General features: G+C 48.5%; 1 protein-coding gene across 1 annotated transcript in view; it reads right to left on the bottom strand.

The window, feature by feature from the left end:
* The window catches only part of nptx2a (neuronal pentraxin 2a), a gene marked incomplete at both ends in the record, with an annotated part of 16,140 nt that extends 9,107 nt beyond the window's left edge, over positions 1-7,033 (bottom strand). The window contains 3 exons of the mRNA XM_080009646.1: positions 1-27; positions 4,002-4,248; positions 6,578-7,033. The exon at positions 1-27 is cut by the window's left edge and continues 218 nt beyond it. Of these exons, the coding sequence (XP_079865772.1) occupies positions 1-27; positions 4,002-4,248; positions 6,578-7,033 (730 nt within the window). The remainder of the gene's footprint in view (positions 28-4,001; positions 4,249-6,577) is intronic.
* Positions 7,034-10,000: the final 2,967 nt, after the last annotated feature.

The raw sequence follows: 10,000 nt of genomic DNA, 5'->3' as shown, positions 1-10,000 counted from the left end.
CCTCCGGAGACTTGAACGCGTTGTTACCTGCGGACGTACGTGTGCGTACACAGGGTTAGACATCGAGAGTTAACACTTTAAGGACTGCTGTTATATTACCACCACTGGTCCTATCACCATATTATTAACAATGTTGTTATGGATGGTGCTGCCCATATTGGGCTCATTAGTCAACTGTGTACATAGATGTGTCTATATGTGTTGTTTCTTATCTCCTTTCCTCTCTATCTGGACTTGCACTGTTTGTTTCGCTGCTGTGTCGTGTCAATGTGATCGATCGATTCTGGAGTTTTCTCTTGGTCACTCGAGGTGGTGGAGGGTATTTTTGGTTCTTTTTTTTCTTGGAGCCAGAAGTCACTCGGCTCAGTATGTTCACATCTCTCTCCTGAAGTCGTCCGTTCTGGCAGTGCTCTCCCGGCGGTGTCCTCGGCTCTCCCCGCTCATGCACTTCCTCACCTTGCCACCAGTCGCCCTCAGTGTTCCCTCCCGTGTTTCGCCGCAGCTGCCCCCCATTAACTCATTATCTCTCATATATATTAGTGATGTAAGGGTTGTGAACTGCAAGTCGGGCATGTTTTCCTTAAGCAGGCGAGGGACCCGGCAGCCTAGCAACGGGCCCCAACAAGCTCCTTGAATTTCCATTCGGACGTTCAGCGATGGAAAATAATGACTGAGCATTAAGTAAAAGTGTGAAAAAAAAAAAAGAACCCGGCGTTTGGCATAATTCGTATTGAACATGACAGATTCGCACCTTATAATCCCCCAAAATAAAAGTGTTTTTGTAAATCACCCTTTGCATTTCTCCGCCAAAATAAACAATTTGGAGTTTCGAATTAAATGATTCCTGTGAGAATTCCGTTCACAACTCAGCAGAGCTGAACCGGCCTCTTGACTCTGAGCCGGGCCGGCCACAGGCGAAAGCACTCTGCATAGCCACGGCTGCTGGGGGGGGCTCACGATCAGCGTGGGCAGGGCTCACGATCAGTGCGGCTCCCTGTGTTGCAGGGCCCGCCCGACGCATTAGCACACTCAGCCTCCGCTTAGCGTCCCCCGTTCCCCGTTTCTCCAAAGAAAAGAAATAAAAACAGTGTTTTTATTTTAGCTGCATTTATCCGCCTCCGGTTCCTAATTGGATGGAACAATTAGGAAACGCACACCCCCCTCCCCCGCTTAGGGCCTCATGAAGGCTCTGGCTGGCCCTGACCCTGAGAAAGGCCCCCCCCCCTCACCGTGCGTCACGACAACTGAACCAAATCGGCAAGTAAGAGTGAGAGTCGGAAAAATGAACGGCTGTGCGGAACCGACTCGTAAAAACTTTTCGTCACTGATCTGGAGTGTGCTCCCTGGCCTCGGCTATTCTCATCGCTAGTTTGTTGTGTTTGCGTGCGCACCGAGCCACTTCTTCAGCCTTCTCTTTTGTTTCCCCCGTCGACTCGGCTCTTTCTACCTTCTACCGGCAGCGTGTGAACCCGCATTAGTGTGAACGTGCCCCGAAGCAGCAGATTTGAGGGAAAACGATAAAGTCAGCGGGAGCAGTGAGCAGGTGAAATACACGAAACAGAATAAATCAACACACACACACGCACACGCGCACACACGCACAAAAACCATCAAATGAAAACATTTTAAATGCCATCGCAACACAAGAGCTAATGCAGTCCTAAGTACATATTGGTTTCTTAGCAGCGGAACCAGAGGACGCTGGGTATTTCCGTGGGATTGGACCACTCCAGCTCCATCTCAGGAAGTAAGTATTGTCCAAGTGGCTCACCGCGCTGCCATCAGCCGACATGAATCACAACCAGCTGCTGTTATCCGGGGCCATCATTTCCCTGAAAACCATCATCAAACCTGCGTCACGTTAGGAAGAGCGACTGAACGGAGCTGAGCTGACACTAAAGGCCACCTCCGCCGTGCTGCTGATTTTATCTAAGAAGCATGAAAATGTGAACTCCAAAACACTAATAAGAGGTGACTGCCACTACGATTGTCCGAGCCAACAAGCCCACTGGCTGTGAGATATAAAAAAAAAAGTTTCTTTGACCTTGTTGCGCCTCTTGGAGCATCAATGCCTCCATCTGTTTGACATGGAGTCCAACATCATCATCATCACCTTCAGTTCGGTGAGGATGGAGAAAAACCCAAAACTACGTCCCAAAACTTGCTTCGGACAAGCCGCTACATCGACTCTCGCTGTCCACTCATTGACGGCAGCTAGAAGTGCTCGCCCGTGATAATCTGGTTAACCATGGTGATGCTTGACGTTCTATTTCTAACCCCGCCCTATTTTCTGTTTGGTGACACTTTGAGGCAGCTCTGAAGGATGTGAAATTAGGATTTAGTGGCCTTCAAAGTCTTTCACAATGTCATCTACTCCGTAGAATGACATTGTGAAAGGAAATCCCATCTGATATTAATTTAGCTGGCATTTTATAAGAAACAGCCGTTCAGCGTCTTTGCGTTATGTATACACTCTTCTATATTCTGTTTCCGTTGTTGGTGGCAGGATCCGCCAGTCTGGGCAAGAAAACAAAGACCGGGCACGCACAAGAAGTGAATCGCAGCCGCAGTAGAATTTCATGGAGCAGCGCAGGTAGTTGCGGTCAGAAAACTGTCGATATGGACGAACACAAAAAAGGAACAGAAAACGTCCCCACCACCTCAGACGACCCAAGAAGATTGAAAACCCGAATAATCCATGAGAAGGGCTGTCGCCGTGAAGGATTTTCCCCAGCGGTGACACAGCATGGCTCGCCCGCCGACTCGGTTACTCGCTGCGCCTTCCCCATCCACCTCGACCCTTCTTTTTCTCTTTTCCTTCTCCAGTTTTTGTACATTTCGTATATTTTAGCTATTTCTTTATGCCAGAGGTTCCCAAGCGCTGGGCCACAGACCAGTGCCCGCGGACTGACTCTTGGCACCGGGCGGTGAGAAGGCAGGCGGTAGTTTTTTCAGCGGTGATCTGCTGAGCGGCTCCGCAGCAGAGAAGTAGCAGGAAATGGAGTCAGTTAAATACATCTACAATAAAACCACACTGTCTTCATTGACTTTGTTTGGTTGGAGAAAAGATGGCTCTGATCGGAGCTGCGTTGCTCCAAAGCTCTGCAATATCTGCAGCCCTAATGGGCACTGACTACTATTTATTTTCATGATACAGTAATTATAATTTATTTTACATTCAATACACAAAGGCTACAATTAAATGGGAAAAGCTCCATGAAACATAATAGTAAAACAAAAAACGTTAGTGGTCGCGGTTGTCAGCAGGGCCCCAGAGTTTGCTTCACAATATCGTGGTACTGTAACATTGGGGTAACCGTGACAAGCCTATTGATCAGAAGAAGGAAAACTTTAGAGACAGCGAACGCCTCAGAGCAAAGACGTCTGGGACTTGTAGTGTAAACCAACCAACACGGCAGAGTGGATGGATCGCCACTTAGAATTTTGCTTGTAACCCTAACCGTTACAAAGTTAAAGGAAAAAGACAAATAGATAGCAATCGATGGACGGATCAAAATTCTAGTCACGCATTTGGAGGCTTTTTGGCTGAGAAGGTCTGCTCAGCTTGTCTAATATTTACCTCCTCCACTGCTGCACTTCACAACGGGTGGATCAACGGAGCCTCGGGCAAACGGCAGACGAAGTCCGGCGACTGATAAGATATAATTTCCCGCAAACACCTCCCCGTGGGAATGGCGTTTCATTTCAAGTGGAAATTCTGACGTCAACCATCAAAGTGATACCCTGGAGTGGGAACGTGCCCTCCCGATTTTTTTCTTTAACTAATTAACTAACCGATGCGGCTTTCCAAGGCTTATTTTTAAAGATTGAGGTGTAGCTCCAAAAGCGGCTCTGGGAAAAGAAGGATGTTGTGGGACTTTTACGCAAGCATCATCAAAAAATTTGCACAGGGAAAGACTAATTAGTGCTGAATCTGGAAACAAAACACAAAAAAAAGGAAATCCTCCAGTGCTGAACGTGGCCATCGCGTTGCCACTTACTTCTCTCCAGTTCGGCGATTCTCTCCAGCAGCGAGTTGAGGGTGCTCTCGGTGCGCTGGCGATGGGCTGCCGTCTCGTTGTAGAGCTGGCTCTTCTCCTCCTCCAGCTCCGCTACCTTCCGGAGGAGCTGGCTCTCCAGGGCGCCGAGGCGCTGGCGCAGCAGGTCGCGGAGCTCCGCCGGCAGGGGAGCGAGGGCCACGACGCCCCCGGCCGAGACGTTGGCGCCCGGGAGCCGCAACTGCTGCTGCTGCTGCTGGGTGGAAGGGTGGAAGGGTGGTTTGGATGACTGATTATTGGAGGAAGACCAGAAGAGAAGAAACATAGATGGACAGAGGGACAGACTGACTGACTGACTTAACCTAGACATTGTTTGGCAAACAAAGAGTAAAAGAAGGTAAAGAGTAAAAAAGAATGTGAGAGAAATTGAGGGTGAAATACTGGTGTGAGACACAAAACCAGTCAGCCATCGTTTAATCCTTGAAAATCCTTTGTCCTCAACAGGGCGCTCAGCCACCGTAACGACCTGGATTTGGGGCGGAACAATCGACCTGTTTCTGCATTTTTTTGGACAGGTATCGCTTTACCTGACCCGTCCTTCCTTCTCAAACAGCGACATCAAAATAAAGACCTATCCCACGAGTACATGAACTGAGAGATTTGCCAAACATACATGGCTTAGTCGGGTATTAAAGATGGATACTCTGTGATGTCACCTGCTGAGTTCACACCAGGCAACCACACACCAGACTGTACAATTGTCCTCTGAAACGAGGACAATTGTACAGTCAAATATCATGGAAGTGTGAAATTGGTACAACCATTGACTTCTTGACCATATGCTTAAGACTCTAAATAGACCCTAATATCCCTATACCCTAACATCCTGGAAAAGTTTATAAAAGTACATCTGTAGACCCTGAAATCATGGATAAGAGTAAAAAGTGTATGATCATTGACCCATAAACCATGACTCCTAGACCCTTATATCAATGGTAATAGTGAAAGGGGTACAACCATAGATCTGTACATCATGGATACATCAACCAAGGTACACCTCTAAACCCTCATCCTGGATAAGTCTGAAAAAGGTACAACCTTTGACCCATAGACCATAACATTCATACACCTAGTCCCAAATTTCCTAGCTATCATAGATATACCGTAAGTGAGAAAGGGGTACGACCATAAAGGCTAATCTACTGCATCAGTCTAAAAGGGGTACAACCATAAAGCCATAGACCAAAGCCTTAACACTCTTGGACCATAGATATCACGGATAACTCTAAATAATGAGAAACCATAGACCCACACATCATGGATACGGTTAAAAAGCGTACACCTGTGTTCAGAGCCGTCCCATTCACTGAGGTGCAAAAGTCCCTGAATTCAGGTAATTGTGTGTGGTGTCACCAGACATCCAATCCACGCTGGGATTCAGACTCTTGCTGATACATGTGCAGATGATTAATCTTTCCTCACACAATGGAAGCATGTGAGTAATCCAAACGCCCAGTCCATCTGGCTCTTTGGTCCCGGCTGAGGGCCCTTAGCAGGGTCCGAAATGCCATGTCCCCCAGACCAGTTACACCGTTGCTGATGTTTACAGATGGTTCTGCTTTGAATATTGAGGCAGCTTCATCTCCACTGGGCCAAATCCTAAGAGGCATTGATCCTGCAATAATCATTATGGTAAGCAGATGCAGATCAATACAGATGTGATTAATAATGCACTATAACATGGAACCATATCCTCGCAGCTGCAATATATCCTTGATTAGATCAGGGTATTAGGGCATTCAATCATGTCCTTCTACTGTATAAATATGGGTGAGGGAGGGGGAAAAAGAGAGAAATAAATTGAGAGAAAGATAAAGCGAGAGGGAATAGCACATATATATATATATATATATATATATATATATATATATATATATATATTGCAGTAATTGTTTATCCTGGGAGCTCATCATATGCGAAAAATGTGCTCCACTTTCAGGACATAGCAGAGACAAATGCATATATTATGACAGTTGCTGTGCAGCACATTGCTGTTCTTTACTGCGATGACCTCGATATCTTTGAATCAGATCACTATGTGGAATTATTGCAGAAACTAGGCGTTAGGTCATTGGGGATTAACAAGAAGCAGCTCTAACAGATGATTACAGTTCTGCATGCCAAAATAAATTAATAAACCACAACGAGGTGGATATATGTCACCATGATTTCTCCAAATTCATAATATCCACAAGAGCTGCAATGAAAACTTTGCACACTGACATTGTGATGAATACACAATTATTTATTGCGAATATAATAGCGATGGCACCAATCCCCGCTTCCCATTTCTCATGCATCACTCCTTCACACTGGCAGCCTCTCAGGTTGTTCTATTATAAATATTATGATTGTGATGATGATATTTGACCCTTTGAGCTCGACGAGGTCTCTTGAAAAAAAATAAGCTTTGATATAATAGAAAATTAGAGGAACAGCTTGTCTTTATACTCCATAACGTCCCCTCATCTCCATCTGTCTTTTCATCATTACGCGTGGACTCTATGTGCTCCCCTCACCTCCAAGCTCTCCAGGCGACCCTTGAGGCTCTGCATGGTCTTCCCCAGCTGGTCTATGGTCTCTCCGGGGTCCCGGGGCAGGTCTCCCATCGTGTTCTTGCCGTACTCCTTGCGCCGGGAGGAGCCCTGGACCCGGGAGCGGCTCTGCGACACCTCGTCCGCCGCCGCCTCGCAGCGCGCCAGCTTGGAGTTGAGCTCCTTGATGGTGCCCTGCTGGCTGATAATTGTCTCCTTTTGCTGGAGGATGGTCTCCCGCAGCTGGAGGATGGTGCTCCGCAGCTCGTCCTCCACGGGGCTGCTGCTCTGGACGCGGTTACCCACAGTTCCCCCGTATCCGCAGCCCGGCTCCGCGCCCGGGGGGATCGCGTTGCAGACGAAGCGGCCACCTGATGCGTCCTGGGCGCGCACGGTGCGCACGGCGACCAGGTAGAGAACCGCAAACACCGAGGCGAGCATCACGGCGAGGTTCGAGCCCTTTCCACGGTAAGATACCTCAATCTTCTCCCCCAAAAAAGCTGATACAACTTATTATGCACTTAATACCGACGCGCTGAACCGTGTCTTTGCGGACATTTTTGGGACTTCCCAGCGCGCGCGGTGCGTTTCATACAAAGTTCTCCAGGTTTCAAATCCGTGGAATGAAAAATGAAAAGGCTCCGCTGCTCAAAGCACGGACGTGCTGGTGCGATTATCTTCAATCAGACACGAAATAAAACCATATTCCCACTTTTGCAGTTGGAAAGAAAATCCAAGCGTTGGATTTTAGTTTGATCTTGGTAAAAAAAATTTAAAATAAAATAAAAATTAAAAAATTAAAAAGTGAAAAGCGTTAAAATCTTGTGCAGGGTGAATGAATCCTCTGCTGATCCAGACCCTGGTCCCGTCGTCGCTCCGTCGGTGCGCGGTGCAGATCAGTGCGCACGACGACTGGCGCTGCGTGCGCTCCTCCGCGCGCTCGGTCAGCGGAGCTCCACCCCGCGTCGTCACGGGTCCCGGTGGGTCCGGATCATGTAGGGTCCCGGTGGGTCCGGATCATGTAGGGTCCCGGTGGGTCCGGATCATGTAGGGTCCCGGTGGGTCCGGATCATGTAGGGTCCCGGTGGGTCCGGATCATGTAGGGTCCCGGTGGGTCCGGATCATGTAGGGTCCCGGTGGGTCCGGATCATGTAGGGTCCCGGTGGGTCCGGATCATGTAGGGTCCCGGTGGGTCCGGATCATGTAGGGTCCCGGTGGGTCCGGATCATGTAGGGTCCCGGTGGGTCCGGATCATGTAGGGTCCCGGTGGGTCCGGATCATGTAGGGTCCCGGTGGGTCCGGATCTTGTAGGGTCCCGGTGGGTCCGGATCTTGTAGGGTCCCGGTGGGTCCGGATCTTGTAGGGTCCCGGTGGGTCCGGATCTTGTAGGGTCCCGGTGGGTCCGGATCTTAGAGGGTTCCAGTGGATCCTGGTCCCAGTCAGGGCGACCGGATGCCAACAAACCAAATGAGGGGCAAATAGCGCGGTTGAGTGGGGCAGTGCGGGACATGAGGGGCAGTGGGAAGCTCCGTCTAAATTAAAAAAATAATCTTTTCCATCCTGCCCCTCAGCTCACACATGCAGGGCCGGCCCTGGTGTTTTTGGAGCCCTAGGTGAGATGTCATTCTGCATTCTGGTACAATTTGTTGCAAGTAAACCACAAAATGACCAGCCAACCAAATACATTTTAAATTCAAACGTTGGTTTCCACAAGTAATGCGGAACTGCATTTATTTTGTATTTTTGTATTTTATACTTTGTTTACATATTATATTTTGTTTTCTAAAAATATATAAATATGTATAAAAATGTGACTTTTGAAAACTAGAGCACGTCAAAATATTGGATGTTGTCTCAATACGGCTACTTCTGATCACAATGGGCTGGAAAAATTAGCTTTGGGCATACAATTTGGCTGGCTTGGAAATAACTGCCGTTTTTTTTTCTTTTTACAAACGTCAGACACAGGGTGTAGTTGAACTTTAGAATGTCGTCCAGTATGGTTTATAATTAGGGCTGGGAGATGGGAACCCCCATGGAGTGCCCCCCGTTCAATGCGTTAGCTTTGCTGCCTTGGCTCCTCACCGGGTGTGGTGGTGGCGGTGGTGGTTTAGCCGCTCTTGCCTAAACCACCGCGCCACTGATTGTTGCATTTGAGTTTGGAAAACACGACAGTCGCCGTGCCAAAGTGGGGCAAATACAAAAAGATTTGCGGGGGAGCGAGCCAACTCTCACAACTTGTATTGCACCCGTTGTGGCAGACGACTCGGAGTCCCGTTGCCAGCTCCACCCAACACTGAAATCAGAGCAAAACGAAATGACTTGAATGAACAAGAAACACCCGTCCCCCAGTGAACACCGTGCGGCACGCCATGCGACACAGTGCGTTGCACCGCTGCCTCACAGCAAGAATGTCCCGGGTTCGATTCCCGCCTGGGGCGCTGTTGGCACCGTGCTCTGGTGGGTTATCTCCCAACTAGGAGCCTTTCTGTGTGGAGTTTGCATGTTCGCCCCGTGCTCACATGGGGTTTCCTCCATCTAACGTCAGTAAGGACCCCCACCCAAAACATGCACATCATCGTCTGACCAGCGATGGACGCATGGATCCAGGTCCCCGCCCGCTGCCAGGATGCATTGAATGCAGATGCCACATTTCACCGGCACCACCCAAAGCGTGCGTGTGTGCGTGGCGTGTGATGAGTACAGATCCTTCTAATTCTAACCCAGTGTTTCTCTGTAGCGGAGGTGACGCCCTGAAATGAGGACGGCAAACTACGTTGCTGGTCACACTTCAATCCAGGCGAACGGCCTGCAGATTAAAAACTGGTTATGGTTATGTCGGTTTTCACCCAAAGAAGAGCAGCCCAGCTTGCTGCTCACTCGCTGCTCCGGCCTCTCGCTGGAGGAGGTTGCAGATCAGGCCCTGCAGCAATCGACCAATAAGAGGAAGCCTTTTAAACATCCATATTTTGTGTGTTGTGTATTTTTTAATGTTGAATCATTTACCGACGTAAGACAGTTTTTCTGCAGCTGTCAGTGTGTTCCTGCACACAGACCTTGTGTATGTGTGTGTGTGTGTGTGTGTGTGTGTGTGTGTGTGTGTGTGTGTGTGTGTGTGACAGCGGGAGAGAGAGAGAGATGAGAGTTGTCCCTTGTATACCAAATAACTGTAGTTATTAATTATGATCATTTGCATATTGGCATTATCGTTGCTGCTGTTGGCTCTACGTTTGGAAACATCACCCGTCGCCGTTGTTCCTGAAGGTTCCAAGTTGTTCTACTTCACTTGTGGCACGGCTGCTAATGTCTACAGTTAATGGGTTTTCTGGCAATATGCATTTTGGGCTGGTTTTTCGTAGGTTGGGTGGTTTTTGGACGATGGTTGGGCTTAGAATTGTCCCATCTGGC

This window comes from Zeus faber (genome assembly GCF_960531495.2).
Source record: "Zeus faber genome assembly, chromosome: 11".
NCBI classification, from domain to species: Eukaryota; Metazoa; Chordata; class Actinopteri; order Zeiformes; family Zeidae; genus Zeus; species Zeus faber.
Note: the sequence above shows the minus strand (reverse complement) of the source record. Positions and strands in the feature narration are given on the sequence as shown.